General features: G+C 42.9%; 1 protein-coding gene across 2 annotated transcripts in view; it reads right to left on the bottom strand.

Annotated features, from left to right (window-relative positions):
* ZDHHC9 (zDHHC palmitoyltransferase 9) overlaps window positions 1-19661 on the bottom strand; it is a 32865-nt gene extending 13204 nt beyond the window's left edge. The window contains exons 1-5 of one of the 2 annotated variants that reach the window (XM_082717761.1): window positions 19454-19661; window positions 19037-19105; window positions 17531-17832; window positions 6975-7135; window positions 2571-2729 (exon numbers count right to left, since the gene is read on the bottom strand). In XM_082717761.1, coding sequence (XP_082573887.1) covers window positions 2571-2729; window positions 6975-7135; window positions 17531-17697 — 487 coding nt within the window. In that variant the 5' untranslated portion in view covers window positions 17698-17832; window positions 19037-19105; window positions 19454-19661. The remainder of the gene's footprint in view (window positions 1-2570; window positions 2730-6974; window positions 7136-17530; window positions 17833-19036; window positions 19106-19453) is intronic. The other variant, XM_082717762.1, reaches the window with a different exon arrangement.
* Window positions 19662-21034: the final 1373 nt, after the last annotated feature.

Below are 21034 nucleotides of genomic sequence, written 5' to 3'. Positions count from 1 at the left end.
GTCCTGGGATCGAGTCCCACATCGGGCTCCTTGCTTGGCAGGGAGCCTGCTTCTCCCTCTGCCTCTGCCTGCCTCTCTGTCTGCCTATGCTCGCTCGCTCTCTCTCCTCTATCCCTGACAAATAAATAAATAAATAAAATCTTTAAAAAAAAAAAAACTCAAAAGAAAAAAGAAAAATAGAGGAAATAAAATCACTCATAATTCCACAACCTATAGATAAGAAACTATAAGCATAAGCATTCTGGTATATTTCCTTGCATATATCTTTATATATATATTTTCAACCATGTAACTGAGATCACACTATAAATGTAGCCTATCTCCTATTTTATTTCATTTAGCTTTCTTTTTTTTCTAAGATTTTGTTTACTTACTTGACAGAGAGACAGAGCGAGAGGGAACACAAGCAGAGGGAGTGGGAAAGGGCGAAGCAGACTTCCCGCTGAGCAGGGAGCCCTATGCGGGGCTCCATCCCAAGACCCCGGGGTCATGACCTGAGCTGAAGGCAGATGCTTAACGACTAAGCCACGCCAGCGCCCTTCATTCAGCTTTCTGATCTGAGCTTTCCCCACAAGTCTATTGCATGGACGTCCCACAATTTATTTGACCATTTATCTATGGGTGGTCAATTAGGTTTATCCAATTTTTCATCATCATGATAATCCTGAGGTAAATATTTCCATACCTAAATCTTTTACCACATCCCTGATTATTTTCTATCTAGGGACCTATCCCTAGAAAGAGAATATTTTTATTTTATTATTTTCTATCTAGGGACCTATCCCTAGAAAGAGAATATTTTTATTTTATTATTTTCTATCTAGAGATCTATCCCTAGAAAGGGAATCACTGGCATCAAAGGGTATACATATTTTAAAGCTTTTATGAATCTCACTAGGTTGTCTTCCAAAAAGTTTGTTCCAATTTACACTTCTGTCAGGGTAGCACTAAGCATTATCAGGTTTTATTTGCTAATGTTCTAGATTTTAAGAGACCCTGTTTTAATTTTTATTTCTTTGATTTTTAGTAGGGATGACCCTTTTTCATGTTAACTAGTTAATTACCTTTCCTATTTTACAAACTGTCCATATTTCTACTGGAATGATAGTGCTTCTTTTTAAAAAATCAAAGTTCTTTATACTTAAGAATATTAATAAGGAGAGAAAATTCTTTATGAAAACCTTCACATTAGGGGCGCCTGCATGGCTCAGTGGGTTAAAGCCCCTGCCTTCGGCTCAGGTCATGATCCCAGGAGCTCTCTGCTCAGCGGGGAGCCTGCTTCCTCCTCTCTCTCTGCCTACTTGTGATCTCTGTCAAATAAATAAATAAAATCTTTTAAAAAAAAAAACTTCTTATCAGAACTTCTTGAAATATCAAGCTTCCTAGCTAATTTAAAACAAGTTTTAATTTATAAAAGTCCTATCTACATACAGATTTTTACCAAATAAAGTAAGCTTTATCTTCCCAACATTTGCCCAAAGAATTGGCTAATAAGAAGAAAGCAATGTACTCAGTGAGGCATGTTCCATGGCATATACAAAGAGTCCTAGAAGTATGCTTGGGGAGCCTGGTGGCTCAGTCAGTTAAGCATCTGACTCTTGGTTTTGGCTCAGATCATGATCTCAGGGTCCTGGGATCAACCCCGAGCTCTGTGTTGGGCTCTGTTCTCAGGACAGAGTCTGTTTATCCTTTTCCCTCTCCCTCTGCTCCTTTCCCCAATCCCTACCCCGCACACATGTGCACTTGTGTTCTCTCTCTCAAATAAAAAAAAATTTTTTTAAAGTATGCTTATTGGTAAGGTAAGGAGTTGCATATTATGAACAGACATATTTACTGCCTGTTTCTGATCTTTCCCAGGGTTCAACACACAGTAGGCAGTGATTACAACTAAGCCACATATGTGCAGACAGAAGCACAGACCCATGTACTATGCACACCCACCACCCTTGCAACATCGGCAGAGAAAGATGAAATGACAGTTTTGGAATCAGACCTACTCCAGTTTCATATCATATTAATTACATGAGCCGGCACAAAGATGCATCACCTATTTCCTCATCTGTAAAAAGGGGATAATACTCACCACATGGGGTTCTGATGAGTCTTAAATAAGAGAAAGGGAAAGCACTTAGCACAGTGCCTGGGATATAGTAGGAACTCAATAAATGCTAGCAACTTTCTTCTTGGGAACACTACTTCTTACATATCCCTTCCTTCCCCGATGCTGCCCTCCAGTGGACTAGAGCTCTCCTCCCCCCAAGTAAGGCAGGCTCCACTTGAAACAAATCCGGATTTGAAAAACAGGTCAAGTTTACTTCCCCATTTATCAAAAAGGTTTTTTAAATACATTTCAGACTAGAGGATATTTCAATTATGATATGATCTATAGAAGTACAATTGATCTACAGCTGTTCAGTACCTTGCTTCCTAAAGTTTCCTAACTAAATCTAGCTTATTTCCTATCTAAATCAATCTTCCCACCACTACTAATTCTTCCCTAGAAAAATAACCTTGACCCTCTCCTTCAGTTCAGCCTTTCCCCCAGACAAAGCCCCTTCGGTTTTACTCACCCACACAGTTGTCACAGATGCTGCAATGGGAGGCCCGGGGAGGCCGGAAGATCTTGCATGTATAACAGTATTTCAGCTTTACAATCTGGTTGTTGATCTGGAAATTCTTGATACGAGGAGGTGGTCGCTGGCCCTGGGGCACTGCACCATTGGTAGCTTCTGTAGGTCAGTAAAGACAGTTAATATCACTCCCAGTCATTATTTGAGCCCCAAAGTCTCACTTCTCCAAAAGCAGAGGGAGCAATCGCCAGTTCCTTAGGCCCACTGTCTTTTCTAGACTAGCACTGCCTAAGGGCACTGTCAATATCATCAAGTATCCCATCAAATTCCACTGAATACCATGCAATTCTTTTCTGCACATGTGAAAAGAGGTTTCTTCATCTTTTTCGGCAGATTACAAAGAAAAACATTTATAAAAGAAATAAAAATGGCTAAAAAGCATATGAAATGAAATCATTCAAATTCACTAAGAATCAAAGGCATAAAAATCTACACAAAGATGCTATTACCTCCTACTATATTAACAAATATTAAAAAGAATAAAAATGGGACGCCTGGGTGGCTCAGTCGGTTAAGTGTCTGCCTTCAGCTCAGGTCATGATCCCAGGGTCCTGGGGTTGAGTCCAGCATTGAGCTCCTTGCTCAGTGGGGAGCCTGCTTCTCCCTCCACTTGCCTCTCCCTCTGCCTGCTGCTCCCCCCTGCTTGTGTCCTCTCTCTCTCTCTGACAAATAAATAAAATCTTTAATAAAAAAATAATTAAAATACCCAGGATTGGCAAGGATGGGGAAGGTATTTTTATACATAATCAGTAAGGGATAAAGCATTGGCTCCCAAAACTTTAAAGGCATATATTTTTTGACCCAGCAATTCTGTTTCTAGGAATTTAACAAAACTACAAAGAGATACACAAAAGATGTTGATGGAAGGATATTTGTCACAGAGTCCCTTTTAACAGTGAAAACCTGAAAATAACCTCAGTGTCACAGGGGATTGGCTAAGTAAATGCATGCATAGGATGGAATATTATGCAACCATTTAAAATGATGTAGACAAGTGAATAAAAACACAGGACAATATTCACAATATATTGCAAAATGAAAATGTACACTAGAAGGCATGTTACATGCATAAAAGGATATTATCTTGCAAAAATAAAATATAAGCATAAAAAAGGCTGGTAATACTTAGAATCAGAAAAATAATCATTTAAAAATAAGAGTAATGCATGCTTATTATAAAAGTTTGGAAAAAAACAGAAGATGTATGTAAGAAAAAAAATCATTGATAGTCTCTCAACTCAGGAATATGTTTTGGTGTATTTCCTTAACAGGTAAATAAACATTCATGATTTTTAAAAATTTGAGATCACATTATAAATATAATTTTGTATCCTCTATTTTTTGCTTAACACTATATGGTGAACACTTCTCCATGACTGTTAATTTCTCTTCCAAAAAATATTAACACTGGCAATATAATATTCCATCATATGTACATACTATTATTTATTTAACCATTCCATATTGTAGGGCATTTAAATGGCCTCTGGGCTTTTACTATTTAAATGATGTTATATGAAAAAAACTTAAAATGTTACAGATAAAGTTTAAATCCCCTCTGATCACCACCCCAATTTCCACCTCCCCTTCTCAACAATATATCCATATGTTGGGGCACCTGGGTGGCCCAGTCAGTTGAGCATCCAACCCTTGGTGTCAACTCAGGTCATGATCTCAGGGTGGTGAGACTGAACCCCGAGAGTTGGGCTCCAGTCTCACCTTGGAGTCGGCGTGAGGTTCTCTCCCTCTCCCTCTGCCCCTTCCCCCACCTCTCTCTCAAATAAAGAAAATCTTTTTTAAAAAAGATAATATATATTATTTAATATGCATTAAAATTAATTTCTAAAACAGAAAGAAAAAAAAGAAAAGCATGTTGAAGTCTGAGCGGTAATATATGAAGCTGCTGGCATTAAAACAGCTAGGCCCACATTAAAAAGAAAAAAAAAAGGAAAAAGAAAAAAATGACATGCTGAAAATCCTTCTACAGTAATTTGTATGAATCTGATTATTTCTTTAACTAAACTCTAAGTGAAATGGAATTACTGGGTCAAAGGGTATGAATCCTTAAAGCCCATATTGCTTATTGCTAAAATGCTTCCCAGACAGATTGTATCAATTTGCACGCCCATCCATCTGCAGCATATGAGAATGCCTGTTTCCTTGCACCCTAGATGTGCAGGGTAATTCTAAAAACAGAATAATTTTTCAATTCACTTTGATTTTAAAAATATCTGCCATATGGAACTTTTTTCCTTTTTTTGCGGAGTAGGGTAGATGCTGTGAAATCAAACAATAACAGTGTGCCACAAGTCTTAAAAGGATGGGGATAGCTCTTCATTAGAGAATGATGTAAGTACCAGCATGCCACCTTAATATTCCTTTGCATGACCTTTACATGAACGCACTTGTGAGATAGAGTTCATGGTTCATCCTCCCCATGAGGCGCTATGCTGCAATGGAATCACAATGTTGTCTTCTGCCCCAACCTCCATGCACATCTGCCCCATCCCTCCAGCACAGGGATGAGTGCAAATTGACAAAAACTTGCTAACATAAACATACAAATGAACGCAAGAATGTATTCTTCTATGGAGAGAAACATGCTAAAAGGAGAGGTCACAATGTGACAGCTCAAGCGTGGGCTCCAGGCCCAGTGATCTGGCAAAACAGAACTAACCTTGCTAACACCTGCTGGGAGATGCAAGAGACAAGTCAAGGCACTGCCTTGACCTTCAGTTTCTCCATATGTGAATGGAAAGATGATGATAAAAGAATAATCCCAGGTGGCGAAAAGATGGCACACACAACTCTCCCTCCTCCTATCTTACTCCTAACTACCCCAGCCTTACCAGGTCTCCCCTAAACTCCAGCTGTACCAACACACCTGGCCTCTGCTTTTTCCCCACTATTCCCACTCTTACCCCATCCTTAAGTAGTTCAAGCTCAGAGGTGCACAAACTATGCCCCCTTAGCTCAACTAAAACAGGCTAGAATTCTTCAAAAAGAAATTCACTGAGAAGCTGGAGGAAAATACAGCTAAAACAAACAAAAGAAATACAAAAGCTTGGACGCTTTCAAAGCACTGTAAAGGAGTATCAAATCAACTCATTGTATACTTTAAACTTACACAATGTTGTGTCAATTACATCCTGATAAAACTGGAGGAAAAAACATCAAATGGAAATGGGAGAAAATATTTCATTGATGATAGCATGCATATAAACATTAGGAATAAACTCAATATAAGAAATATAGAAACTAGAATTTAAAACTATAAAAATTTTATTCAAGGGCATAAAATTCAATCTTAAAATAAAGACATAGTATTTTCTTGGATAGGCAGATAATATTATACAAATGTAAATTCTCTCAAAAATATAAATGTAATATAATACCTATTATAACTTTAATGTTTGTGTATTTTTAATTAAAGTAATATAAAAATCAAAAAACAATCACCCTAACAATCTAAAGGCTAACCATAGATTGATGGTCCGTGGGCACTGCTTTTAGTCTTATTAGTCTTATAAGTCCTGGGCCCCTTTCTTCTAATCTATCTAGGTTGGACACTAACTCAAGCTACTTGGCTACTGGACTTGCAAACAATTTAGGCAAGCACTGCTGTGGAGTCTGGGAGGCTCCCAGTCCCCATGAGTGTTGATATCCTGGCCTTCTTTCCCAGTGTGAGCTCCTAGGATAGTCCCTCCTCTAGCCCTGGGATCTTCTGGTTCAATCTGTGGAGCCACCCTGGATCCTGGCTAGTGTAGCACTTTATCTCTGTCCCAAAGAGACCTACCCTGAGCTGAAAACTGCACCGTAATGAGCCTGTAACTGCTCCCTTTACCTTCCTAGAATTCTCAGTGGTTCCTGGCATCATAGCTGTCTCCTCCCACCTTGTGTATTGCCTTAAAGCAGGAGTTCTTGGTGGGGCCCACGACTGTGCTTCAAAAGATCTGTGAATCTCTGAAATTACATCCCAAATTATATGTATTATCAAACATAAAAGAATATTTTTATGAAAAGAAGGCTTATAGCTTTCATCAAAAAAAAAATCAAATGAGTTCATGACCCCTCAAAGGTAAAAAAAAATCCCATCCTCTTAGGAAGAGTGCAGTAAGACAAACCCTTCCTGAGACACAACCAAACACAAGAAGAATGAAGCATATGGCTTTCAAATCTTGCTAACCCTGCCTTACCAAAACCACAGGGTAGCCATGATCTCAGATTCAGGATCTTACAGGGAAAAGGCTAGATATTATTCTTAGTCTGCAACTACTATTATGATTCCACTCCTTTAGTGATTAAAGTCACCACAGCATCTTGCCAGCTGGTTAGAACACTCACCTATCTCCATTTCTATGAAAGCTGCTTCATCTGGTAGGGCCCGAGGGATCACTCCAGGGTCACTGAAGCTGGTCCTCAACAGTGTAGCCATGGAGAAAAGGAAGAGCATGGCAGCAAACACAGGGATGGCAGGAGAGAGCTGGACAGCCAGGTAGCGACATCTGAAGAAAGTGGGCGATTGAACATTTAGTTATATCCACCCTATATTGACCACAAACTGTTACCAGCATGTCGATCTGGTCTCCACAATAAAGTGAGCAGTACATGGAGGGAAGAGACCATGCTTTTTTCTTCTCTTGAACTACCCATAACTCCTAATATATGGTTCTTCACATAGTAGGAGCTCAACACTTACTGGATGTCACCTATAACCTCAGAAGACAGTCTCCAGGGAACCCCCATCACCAAGTCCAATTCCTCCTGTCAGCCTGCTGAGGACCACATTTCCTCTGTGCCTTGGGAAAGGCTCACACCTACTAGGGTCAGGGAAGCAACTGAGCCTGGACTTGTAAATACCACAGGTTGCTCTCACTCTGGGAATGTCTAGAGCTTTTCATAATCACTCATCTGGCATTAGGCCTGAGCTCAAAGAGGAGGAAGAAAAGATGAGGACCATTCATGAAGCAGGGTCCCAGCGTCAGAGGGTACATCTGGCACGCTTCAAGGCTAGTGAAAAGCTTCAGGGCTGCTGACTGACTTTGCAACATCCATCCTCTTCTCTCCTCAATTTGCTCTGCTAGTAGGTACTTAGTGACCTCAGGCAAAGGAAAAAGAAAATGTTATCTCCTCAGCACCTCTTCCCAACATCATGTTTGCTCCCCCTCTTTCCTCATAATTCACCCAGAAAGCCACCCCTCTTCTTCTCTGGATATCCCAGATCTACTCATCTTCCAGGTCCCAGAGGTATCAATGCCATCATTGCCACCATCACAACTTACTGAGCACTCAGCATATACCAGGCACTGCACTAAGCCATTTATATGCATTATCTCATTCAATTCTCACACTAAATCTATGACATAAAGTCTATTATACCCATTGGATAGCTGGAGAATCTGGGATTTAGAGAAGTCTTGCCTCTTCTGAGAGGCCTAGCCTAAGCTTCACTAATCTCTCCCTTCTCTACCGCTGTAGTCCTCACTGCCAGAGCCTTGTATTGTTTCCTAGCTGCTTTTCACTATATTGACCTCGTCTTCCCCAGCTGCACTTTGAAAGAGGAAAAACCTTGTCTTTGTGAAGTAGGAATGTTTGGGTTTGCAATCTGGCTCTGCCAGCTCCTACTTGGGTGACTTAATTAACTTCAGTCTCCTTAGCTGTGAAATGAGGATAGTAATAGTACTACATAGGGTCACTGTGTCATCAAATGCATGAATATAAATAAAGTGCTTAGAACTGCACCTGACACATAGTAAACGTTAAGTAAATGTCAGCTCTTAGCGTTCCCGTCTTACCATCGTGGCTCTGTATCTCCCAGAGCTTAATGCAAGTATGGGAACAAAGAAGCTATCCACAAATACTTGTTGCATCCAGCTGAATTTCAAATAGGAATATGTGATGAGAGTTATCACTGACCTATTTTTATTCTTTTCCTCCTGAGGCACATTTTTTCCTTCAATACAGAGATCTTCTCTTGGAGGCAGACTACAAGTGGATAAGCAAGGGCCAGAGGGAGAGTGGAGAAAGTAAGCTAAGGAAAAAGGCTTACCTCATCGGCATGGGGATTAAGCAAGCTGCTGTCCACTCAAAGCAAACATTTAACCCCAGGTTGTACATTCACTGTAGTTTTGGAAATCCACACGAGATCCTCCCCCTGCCTCCCTGCCACACACACGAGTGCAGGGGTGGGCGGGTGAGAACCAACATAATATTGGGCTGAGCAATTTGTCAGTAGAAGATGAACATATGTAGTGAACTTGCAAAATGATTTTGTGGCTTTTTGTTTGCTTGCCTGTTTGTTTTTAACAAAATCCTCGGTCATAGCCTGATTTTGTATGATTTACTTCCTTCCCCTAAAAGCTAAGGGTAGGAGGTAAAATTTGAAGAACTGAAGTATCTGACTACACACAGGGTAATTAAGGTTCTTACAGATCACTAGCTTGTGGATTACCTTCTTTTCCATTGTTCCACCTTCAGTAGAACAAGTAGCCAAAAAGTGAATTTGGAAACAAAAGTTACCTCTGCCTATCAGGAACCCAGAGGATACAGAAGAAACATTAAGACTCTGTTTCATGAGCAAGCCAAGTAAAATTACCACACTAACAGAAAACAGTCGTCTTTCTAGTCATTGCCTATTTCTAAGATCACTCTTGAAAACAAACAAATTCTCTAGGACTTGAACTGCTCTGGGTGTATGGTCTCCAATAAACAGAAAAATCAGAGCTATCTGATTGGCCACCAAAGGGATTTTAAATCATTTTATTACAGGAAAAAGATACAGAGAAAACAGAACTCTCTCTCCTCTCTCTCTCTCTCTCTCTCTCTCTCTCTCTCTTTCTCTCTCATACATGCACACACACACACACACACACACACACACACACACACACAATCAATGTTGCCCCCATGCATGAAGGACCTAATTTAACTAAGTCTCATTCCAACACCTGCTTGTTAACCAGACAAAGGACAACTTAAATTTGAATTATGCTATGCCATCAAGGATAAAGGTCTCTGTAATCTCCACATGGACTATCTTCTGCACCTGCTAAAACAATCCACTCTGTATGTCAACAAGTACACAACAGGCCCATTGTACTGTTCTCCAGAGATGAGGCTATTGGCAGTCAGTTGTCACTAGTGAGTGGGTGTGGCTGGGAAGGCAGATGTGGGACCAGCAGGCCTTTCCACTCCAAGTAAGAGGAAACTTGGAGAGCCAGTAGCTAAAACTGCTGTTAACTACAACTTATCATGTATGTCTGTCTTTAATAGTTATGATCAAAAATACCCCCTTAGGGGGCGCCTGGGTGGCTCAGTTGGTTAAGCTTCTGCCTTTGTCTCAGGTCATGATTCTAGGGTTCTGGGATTGAGCCCCATGTCCAGCTCCCTGCTCAGCGGTAAGAAGCCTGCTTCTCCCTCTCCCCACTTCTCCTGCTCTCTTTCACTACCTCTCTATCTCAAATAATATAATATATTTTTTAAATACCCCCTTGGATTAATCCCATAATTGCACTAAGCTAGAGATCTGCCTCTGACAGGACCAGGGTATGTGAAAATCTGGTGGCAATTCCCAATATCAACCTGAAAAGTCAGGAGTCTCCTAAATCACTAATTTGTCTTACTGGAAGGCTAGATCTGTCATCCATGAATATAAGCTAACTGTTTTTTTTTAAATCCCCCAGTATTTTCCATTTATATCACTTCATGGAATAATGATATCCATATACTTTTTTGAAACAGAACTCTCTTTTATCTTCAGAGTACCAAGAGGCTTTCCCCCTTCCAAAGGGTTCAGAAGTTGCTTTTCTCCCTTGTGAATTTTATAAACACAACCATGTCTCCCCTAAGTCTTCCTTTATGCCACCTGAAGAAATATCATTATTTTAAGCCACCTTCTATCAACCTCTTGATTGGCCTCGGGCTTTCATAGCCAGACTACATGACTGGACTTCCACATGTCCCATGGGCCGCATGGTGGTACTGTCTAGCAGTAACTAGCAGTGCCAGGCTGGGCTGGTGTGTCATGTCCCATCCCCCACCCCTAGCATGCTAGTTCACTGGAGGGACAATGATAATGACACAGACTTTAACTGATAGGAAAAAATTCAAAAGAGATTCATGAGTGGAGTTGGTAAGAAACCAGACAGATTCCATAGCAGGGCTCTGCCTCAGAGACTGGGAGCATGGATTGGTATTCTATACAATACTCTACCTCCAAGTCTTCCTAATAGCTCAGTGCAATCAATCAGCCAACAAGTGTTTATGGTTCTAACAAATGAAGAACAAGAGAAAATAGGAGTTAATTTTGTTGGGAAAAACATAACTAACATATGAAATAGCTGAAGAATAAGATAAGACCAATAATCAAGGGTTAGGATGGTGATTCAGACGCTAAGGACTATAAGTGGTCAGAGAAGAGCTCTTGGGAAGCTGGTGGCTGCTTAAAACTGCTCCCATAGCAGCTGTTAAGGGTGGCTTTAAGGAAAAGCTGTGCTTGGAACAGAAGAAAGGGCTCAAGATTAGAGTCCCACTATGGCCCTTGTCCCACATAATAGTAATAAGCCTTTGCTATTAGTCCCCACTGATATGGACAGTTGTCTGTTCTCTTACACACTACCTACTTCGGAAGCACAGTAAACATGCAGCGTCACCTATACTGGCTCAAGGCTCTCGTGATGACACTCAAGAGTTTGCTGAGAGGGAAAAGTTTCCTTGGACACTGAAAACATAATTTAAAATCAGTCTCTAGTTTGACTGCTATGTGAAGGTCAAAGGAAGAGGCATAAGTCTGTTTTGCTCTAGTAGCAAAGGGGAAAATTAACCAAACAGGGACATTTTCAATTCTGAGGCAATGAGCCATCTTCTCACTAAGGAGGGCCAAAATCTCTAGCCAGACAAACCTGCTAAGCAGTTGTTGAACTGCAGTGATAACAGCAAATTTCATGTTTCGATTATAACAAAAATAACAAAATTTCAAATATAATAAATAACAAATTTCAATTATAATGTACTCCTGCCCAAAACATAGAACAATTCCCTGCTGCTTATTATGCTAATCCCCGAACCCCACAGGCCAGTTATTCCGAGGCCCTCCATTAACTGGCCTCATGTAATAACCATCATAAGGTTTTTGCCTTCACATTGCTCCGTTCCAGAAATATTCCCCCTAATTACCCTGAATTCACTGGCTTCTTGCTATTGCAAAGGCATAAGGTGCCTCCTTTGTTCTTAAACATGATACCAGCTCGGGTGTCTCTGAGGAAGAAGATTTAGGGGATCCCTTCTTTACCTCAATAAACATCTCAAGTGATATCAGCATGCTGGGGGAAATCCCTGTTCTTTGTGCTTGCTTTTCCCAAAATAGAAGATCACTATACTCAATTAAGACTCATTCTCAAAAGATGGGAGGGGGGCCTAGTGTCACAGTTGGTTAAGCATCCAACTCTCTGTTTCAGCTCAGATCATGATCTCAGGGTCCTGGGATTGAGCCCCGCATCAGGCCCTGCACTCAGCATGGAGTCTGCTTGAGATCCTCTCTCCCTCTCCCTCTGCTCCTCCTGATCATTCTCTCTCTCTCTCAAATAAAGAAATAAATCTTTTTAAAAAAAAAAGATGGGAAATGCATTCAGTAGAGATCAACAGTGTGAAACTTATCACCAAAAAAGGTAGTAAGGCTGAAAATATACAGATAAATTCTGAATGACAGAACTATAAAGAAAGGAAAGCATACCATTTGGAAGACATAATCCAACCCTTCTCCAGGGAACATGCTTTATCAGCAAGTTGAACTTAGCTACGTACTTTAACAGATTGATATCGGAAAGGCAACTATGACTTTCTAAAACTGCTATTTGGCTGGCCAAGTCTTAGAATCTTGGGCTAGGTAAAGCACAAGGCAGAACCTCCATAGAAAAATTTTCCAGAAAACGTTCTCTCGGTTAGAGATCATGACAAAGTCACTTTTTCATCTTCCCAATCTCATCTAAGTAACTTCAGGAACCTGGACATTGGAACTATAAGCGCAATATTCTGCCATGTCAGTTTGGCTTTGGTCTACATAGCTCTGTATTTCCTCAACCTGGTAACTTTGTTTTGTCATATTGTCTTTCCCGTCTCTCCACAGGGACACAATGCCCCTCTCATCAGGATCACCCACATAGTAATGAGGTAGGGAGCACACATTGCTTAATTTTTCTCCAAACCATTCTCATTTGGGCAGCAGGGACTATGAGTAGTCACAGAGGTGACTACTAACTCACAAAGTTTCCCTTCTATGCTCACACTTAAAGATGGGCCTCTCTGTTCCTGCAAGGCTACCAGAATGCTATGCCAGAGTGCTACTAATTTTCTACAAAGACACCTTCATTTCCCAGGAGCTTGAGTGGAGGAGGCCCAAATAACCTAGATGCCACTAGGTAATACAGTCCTTAGTTAGCAAGAACCTAGAATACGCTAGTTTAGCATTTGGCACTATGCACACTTTAGTAAATCTGAATGTCTTCAGGATTTCATATTCAAGGGAACAATGAAATGAAAGGTAGTGTCATACAGAGGCACTGGCTGGCTGACTGATCTTGACAATGGGACCTCTCTTCTGTGCACCTGGTTTCCTCGCCTGCAAAAGGATGGAGATAGTTTCCAAGGGCCCTTCCAGTTCTACCATTCTATGATTCTGTGAGTCAAGACTGTTATATTTTAAGTGTATCCAGAACATATTAATTCAGTAACATTTATTAACCACCTACACTACGTAAGGTCTGGTGGAAGGCACCATGGAGGGCTACACAGATATAGGAGATAATCCCTGGCATTGAACGAGCTCAAAGTGTAATAATCATAGAATTTAGAAATCTAAGAAATGTCATATGATGATGTGTTAGATGAGCAGTATGTGCAGAAATTACTGGAAAGGTTTCAGGAAGGAAGACTCAAGAAGGGACGTGAAAGAAAGGTAGAATTTGGATAGGCTAGAAGTGGGTCAATTACGAAGCACCACTACAAAGCTTTTTTCAGTTCATATAATTCAATGACTCCTCTACACATCAAAATCACCTGCAAGGGTCAGTTCAGCAGGGTTTGATAGTGCCTTGATACAATTTCCTCTACAAAGAGCACAATGAGGCATAAGCAGTGAGCATAGAAGCAAACTGCTTATACTTCAGGGGTCAATAGTCACTTAGTCATTCTTGCCACAAGAGAAGTCTGGGTACCTTGACCCCACCTATAGTCTGGTCATAAAGTTAAAAGAAACAGATAGGAAGCCAATTCCAGAAGATACCGCACTTGGTCCTTCCCCCAAGCTTTATCAGGAAATTGAATTTGACTAACACCATAATAGTCTTTGAGTAGCTGAACACCTCACAGTTGTCTGTGTCATTCCACTAGAATGTTCTGACATAACTGGCAAGCTGGTGGCCAAGCTTATGTGTTCACACAAGCTGGACAGGGTTTGGGCAGAAAATACCGAGAATGGTTCATGTGGTCAAAGCTAAAACTGGCATATTCACTCACATTTCCTAAATACCTCACCCTAAAAATAAATTAGGAAATCCTCTTTTTAAGCACTGCAAAATTTTCACTCTGCTTTTAAAGTCAATACATTTACCATAGATATAATTGTGTTTAAATATGAAATATATTTAAATACAGCTACCTACTGGAAATCCAACCTTTCCTTTTCAGTGTGTGTATCTGAATCTTCTAGACAAACTTACACAGAACTTCAGACTCTCAGAGTTGCAAGAGGCTTAGTGATAATCTAGCCCAATTTCCCATCCTAGGCAGGAATCCACTTTGAGACAGCAGCCCTGAGAGATGGCCACCCAGTGTCTTTGGAAACACTTCTAACAATATAGAGCTAACTAGCTCCTAGATGGACAACCTTCTTTCATTTTATGTATTCGACCTACTGTCTGTCCACTGAAAATTATAGGATCCTCCTTTGAGAAGTCTAAACATGTAAAGGCAAAATCAAAAACAAAATATATAAATATACACTGGTACTACTAATACTGCATGTTTTTCATCAAGGGGTACCCACATGCCTGACCAGATTTCTCCAGCCATCTGGCCAAACCAGAGCTGTGCCATGGGCAGCTATAAATCAACTTGCACTTGTTCCTAAGCACCTGCTACAGGCAAGACCCTATGATGAAAATGCAGGTCCAGATGTGCGGCAAGATCTATACTTCCTTAAGGCAAAAATGCAGCAGCCAGAGGATGTGGAATCTATACTCCTAGGCAATTTGAGGATGAAAATAGACAGCTCTCAGTCACTGGTGGTTCAGATGCCCTCACCTGCCTGAAGGCAGGGGATTAGATCAGCTGATATCCTGAGGTCTCCTTAAATTCTAATGCTAACAAAGGGGCCCATATTCTGCCTCCCAAATGCTATCCCCCACTGTGTGGTTGGTAGTGAATTATATATTCCAAAGAAAAGGTTGACCAGAAAGAGATTTCATGCCTCAGAGGCATGCTGGTGTCCTTTGTACAGCCTGTCATTAACTAGGCATAAGGCCGCCAGCACTCAGAGTGTTTGTGTGTCTCCACATGGGAGACACACACACAAACACACACATACAAAGAAACACACACACATGTGCACAAACAGATTCCACCACTCTCAGTTAAAAGGATTCATCACCAGTGTCCTCTCCCCTTTGGTCAGTTTTATGCTTTCCCATTCCACTCCTTTGCTCACACATTAACTTCTTTCTCCCTTCTCCCTCCCCTAGCCCTACCCTCAAACATATTTACTCTATCTGGGTGGCTCAGTTGGTTAAGTGTTGGATTCCTGATTTCAGCGCAGGTCATGATCTCAGGGTTGTGGGATGGAGGCCTGCACTAGGCTCCATGCTCAGCACAGTCTGCATGTCCCTTTCCCTCTGCTCCTCCCCTGGCTTGTTCTCTCTCTCTCTCTCTCTCTCTCTCTCTCTCTCTCCAATAAATAAATAAATAAATAAATAAATAAATAAATAAATAAAATCTTTTAAAACTATTTACTCTATCACACAGATTGCTGGAACTCAAGGCAGTTCACAAACAACGTTATCCTTCATATCTGAGGGCAAAGCCCAAGAAATAACTTGGGGGGAAAAGTGATCTTGGTAGAAAACTCAACCTGCCTCCATCAAACAGTAACTTGGCTAATTATAAGCTTCATCCCACAGGCAGTTTTGTTCAGAGGCCTCTGGAGCCTAAGTGGGACAGATTCAAATCAGATTCTGTCTGGCTCCCAGATACAGAAAGGGCCAAACGCCAATAGCCCCAAATTTCAAGTTCCCCTGGACAGCCAAACCAGAGGTTTCCTGGGCCCAGAATTACTAGCTCACTCAGGGCCTGGAAACAAATCTCATCCCTGTTTCAAATGGTTCCAACCACAAAAATTTAACTCTAAGATGGAAGGGTGTGGTGGCAGAAAGAGCTAGTGATTCAGCAGTGGGAGGACTGAAAGAGAGGGAGAATGATAGTGAGTTCGGCTTTGCACTTTCAAAAAGAAGCAAGGCAGGAAAAAAAGCAAAGACAACAACAAACAAAACAAAAACTTGGGGAGAACGGTGAGAAGGGAAACATTTTTTTTTAATGTTTCACATACTCCTGCCTGACCGCACATGCTCATTTGTACCACACACAAGTACACACATACACACACCCCACCATAAACCTCAGACTGGAAAGCAGCTAAGAAGCCATCACCAACCGGACTTTGCCAAATACTTCACGAAGTCAGCAGCAACAGCAGCAGCAAAAGTGCCTTTGACAAAGAGCCTCTCTGACCTTCCTTTCCTAGCCCTGTTATAAACTGCCCCCCCCCTCGCTGTTATTCAAGCCAGCTGCAACGAGCAGAAAGTCTGGCAAAGCAGCCTGAAAAATCACTCTTGATGCACTGGGAAAGCCTGGAGCCCTTACAGAAGAAGGGCAAAATTGAGCTCCAAGAGACCAGAGCTCATTTTAATTACCACAAAGGCTGGCCAAGGAGCCCCCTCTTCCCTCCTATGGCCATGCCCCAGCATGGGAGCTCCATTTCCAGGTCACTGTAGTATATGAACTATAGCAGGCTCGTATCAGGTGTGGCTCACAGTCTACACACACTCCTTTTGGCTCCTCAGAGCTCTCCCCATAATAATCCTAAACCAATTAGCATTTCTCCCATCCCTAGAGTATATCAGCACACCCAGTAGTCATGCCATTGTACCCTAGAATCCAACTGGCCACCTCCCTAAAGCAGCAACTGATACAGGATTCAAATAGTGGCTCTAGTATTAGCTTTACATCGAAGAAAAAATAACTCCAAGGCTAGTATCAGGCTCACACAAAATACAGAGTTGTTTATGTTGAGTGATCCTGAGAGAAACTTACATTTAATGAGCACATATGTACCACACAGGCGGCTAGTTTGTGGTACAAACTAGTTTGAGGCTGGAACTGATCTGCAGGTCCCCGATTCAGATGACTTTTCAATTTAATAGGTAGCAGAGAGCTGAGCTCTAAGGAAATAGGACCCAGAATAACAGAATAGGTCAGTTTTGTGGTATTGAGTTATGACCATGAGGGCTGCCCCAGCCCCAAAAGGGGTGGAGAAGAGGGAGTCTTTCACTAAGCACCTAAGGAGACCACCGAAAAGGAGAGGTGAATAACAAAGACAAATTCATTTATTACCCAAGTGTGCCAGGGGTAACCCCAAATCAGTGCTATAAAATTGGAGTCAAAGGTCTTGGCCTTTTTAGGAAGCAGGTACTCTGCTATAAGCACAAAGAAATGAATTTGGTTGGCATGATCTAAGGACATAGCTTAAGAGGATAGTGCCATCCAAAGACCATCCACAAACTTCCCAGAAAGAAGGTTCTTCCTCTAGCCCCAAAGAAACCATCATCAGGTAACTCTACTCAATGGAAACTCACTCAAAGGCGAAGAAGAGTGTACATGTCCCCAGGATGAGGAAGAGGGTCAAATAGAAGATGCCCTTTTGCCGGGCCATCATGACTCGCCCATCACAGCAGAAGGTGTTCCTGCCTGGGAGTTTCTCCCACTTCCGTGTCACCTTCTTTCTCACCACCATCACAGACATGATTGGAATTCCTGGTCCAAAATGGGTTTTGTGATTACAAGAGGGAAGAAACAGAAGCTGAGCCCAGCTTTGATATCACGATGTCTGCTATTGCTGCCGCGGGGTCAAACATCATCAAAAGTCCAATTTCTAGCCCTAAGAAAAAGCACAAAAGGAAAAAAAAATGAGACAGGAACAAGAAAATGCAGTTCAATCTTCCTTTCCCACAGGTGGAAAGACGAGCACTGTCTGAAGGGGTAGGGGAAGGGAAGTGGGAAAAGTTTATCTCCAATCCACGTTTGTCCTCTAAAAGGAAAAAAGGTTAAAGGTTCTCCAAAAAAAAAAAAAAAAAAAAAGAAGGGGGCTAACATATCTTCTTAAGTAAATCCCTATGCTTCCAATATAATACTGATGATCTGATCATCATAAAACCCTGGAACTAGAAGGGATTTTATGGGTGATAACCCCAATTACTTTGTTTTGGAAATGAGTAAAGTTAAGACCATAGAGAGGAAGTAACTTGTCCAGCGTCACACAGCTGCAAAGCTAAGCCAAGAAAACACGTAAGCTGACTTCCAGTCCAAGGCACTTTCCATATACCACACTGTTCTATAATCATCAGTAAGAGGACTCTAAAAACAATAGTAGAGTTTCTGTCCTTAAGGAGCCATTCCCTCCCCCCCTCCACTTCACCTTCTTTCTTCAATTAGCTACTCAAATATGAATCACACCCGGGATCAAGTCACCCTCTGGCAGGGCTAGGAGGTTCTGGACATTCTGTACACATACCCAGGTTGTATTTACTCAAAACAGATTTCCCCTAATCAAACCCTCTGCAACCTCCTGAGTTCGGGAAATGAACCAATCTTGCCAGCCTAGCCTAACATTTGCGGGAATCTTAATGAAACCACATCACAGACCTATAGGCGAAAGGCTGACTTAAGCAGGAGAGGTTTTGGAATGGTTGGGGGTGGGGGTGGGTGGACATGGCAGAGTCATGAGCTAAGAAACGTCATAAAGGTGCTTGCTTTCTGGGACATTTCATAAGTGCCATTTCTACTTGGCGTCCTGAACCCCGGGGGCCCAGCCTCTCTCAACCACTGTATCCCTTCTCCTCTCAGGTGTGGTGCTGTGGCCTCTATTTACTGACACCACATGCCCCACGCTGGCAAGAATGAGGTGGAAGCCTGCAGCCCGCCTGACTGAGAGAAACAACCAACCCAAAATCACTCTGGGCTGGAGAGGGCAAAGGTCCAAACAGAGACCAGGAGATGAGCAGGGAAATGAGAAAGCAAGAAGGCTTGGCCAAGGGGAGGGAGCACCAGAGGTGCAGAGAACACTTCCTTTGTGTAAAACTAACCTGGAAAACAATCTCCTCCAGATAAACCGGCCCAGCGGGAGACGAGAGACCAGGAAAGGGAGCCGGGCCCTGGGAGAACAAAGATCAAAATCCATCGAGAGGCAGCGACCGGCCCACCAGCCGGGAACCGGAGGCCCGAGTCCGGGGCGGGCGGCAGGCGCGGCCTCGGGAGGCCAGCCCTGCCTCCGCCACGCAGCGGACCACCGCCCCAGGCAGGTTGGGACGCGCGCCACCTCCACACGCTCGTACACACTCACACACGCCCGCCACGTGTAGTCACCCGCGGCCAGGGGCTCGGCGGCAGCAGCCCGGCTGAAAAGGGCAGTTGCCTACGTCCGCGCGGCCGGGCTCAGCGGAGGGGTTGGCAGCCCACCATGCGGCCGAGCCCAGGAGACCCCAACCCCCACCCCTCGTTACCTGAACCCGGGAGACCGAACTGGGCCGGGAACTGAGGGCAGGAAGTGCACCTTCCCAGGGGACCGCGTCAGCTGCCAGAGGTGGCAGCGACTTCTCCTCCCCAGCCCGGAGGCTGCCTCCTCTTGACAAGGGGCCCCAATAGTCGGGGCCCTAAACCAGCTGTGGCAACCGCCCACCGCTGGCCGAATGGAACGCTCCTCACGTCACCAGGTCGTTCCAGTAGTTGCTCGCCTGCCATTGGCTGCTCCGCCTTGCTGCCTCCGCCCCTGCCACCCCTGCTCCGAACTACCATTGGCTACTCCAAACGCCACTCGACGCTGCCTCCGCCCCACTCCCCCACCCATCTCCCGGCTTCGTGCCCACCTGCCAAGCCACAGCGAGCCTCCCTTTGGGGTCCGGGCGCCAATGTGAGAAGCGTCCCTTTCTACTGATATAGTTATGCAGAGACGGAGGTGAGGGGTAGTGCTGAAGGGACAAGGAGGGACGGACTACCAGCCTCCCCTCACACACAGGGTGAGAGGCTGAAGCAACACTGGCTCACAGATCCTGGTGCTCACCCCATACTCGGTCTGCCCTGGGCCTCTTCCGCCCTACGTGCCTGAAATCGATCGCGACTCCAGATTTTACTCTTTATCAGCGTAAAAACAAGTCCTCTCCCTTCCAAGTCCCATTCAGTAGTTAGGGATCTCACCTCTGTCCCAGTCACCCTGGCCTGCATCTCTAAGGCTTCCTGAACACAACAAACATAAAAAGGAACTTGAAAAGGAGAGCTGTCCCCAGGAACGCAGAATCATTTTGCGGTACCGAAAACAAGTAATTGACTGTGATGAAGTTAGAGAAACTCTACTGCCAGTGCTTAAATTCTTCCAGGTAGGGAATGAAGTAAGGTTTCCAAGAAGGTTGTAAATTACTGTTCGCTTTGGAGAGCTTATGATAATTGGAGGGGGGCGGGGATACAAGGCACAATCCCCACCCACCAACCACATTGATTCTGTCCCTCTGCTTCCCCCCTCTGCAGCTACTGCCAAAATGAGCTACTGCTCCTGATCTGAGTGAACCACATCCTTTAGAAGTTCGAGATTGGAGTGAGAAAAACAATTGAGAACAAGGGCATTAATATTATACAGAGGACTTTAAAAGACATCAGGTCTGTTTCCACGAGTATGACTCTTGGCTTCCAAATACAAGGGGAAATATGAGAAAGGGCTGACGGTGGCCTCTCCTTACCCGTCACACTGTTGGGGATAGTGCCTAGGTTGCTAGCCAATTTCTGAGCTTGAATCAAGTTTCTCTAAGGTGAGAGTATTTGCAATTAATAGAGATGAGATTGCCATAGCTCTTCCCAAGGCAATTTTTGTGTGTGTTAGTTGAAGGACCATATACATGGTCAGGAACTATTTCTCCTTTACAGTATTTGGGTCCCACGTGATATGAAGGAAAAAGCTATTTAGTGATAATTACATTTGACACTTTCATGGCACCACCCTTCGATCAAAAATTTAAAAGGATTAAAAAATCGCTAGGTAATTCTCTAATGAGAGAGATGTGTTATAATTAATTTGTAGGGTAAAGTATGTCTTT

Source organism: Mustela nivalis (genome assembly GCF_964662115.1).
Source record: "Mustela nivalis genome assembly, chromosome: X".
Lineage (NCBI taxonomy): Eukaryota > Metazoa > Chordata > Mammalia > Carnivora > Mustelidae > Mustela > Mustela nivalis.
This window is presented reverse-complemented; position numbering and strand designations above follow the sequence as displayed.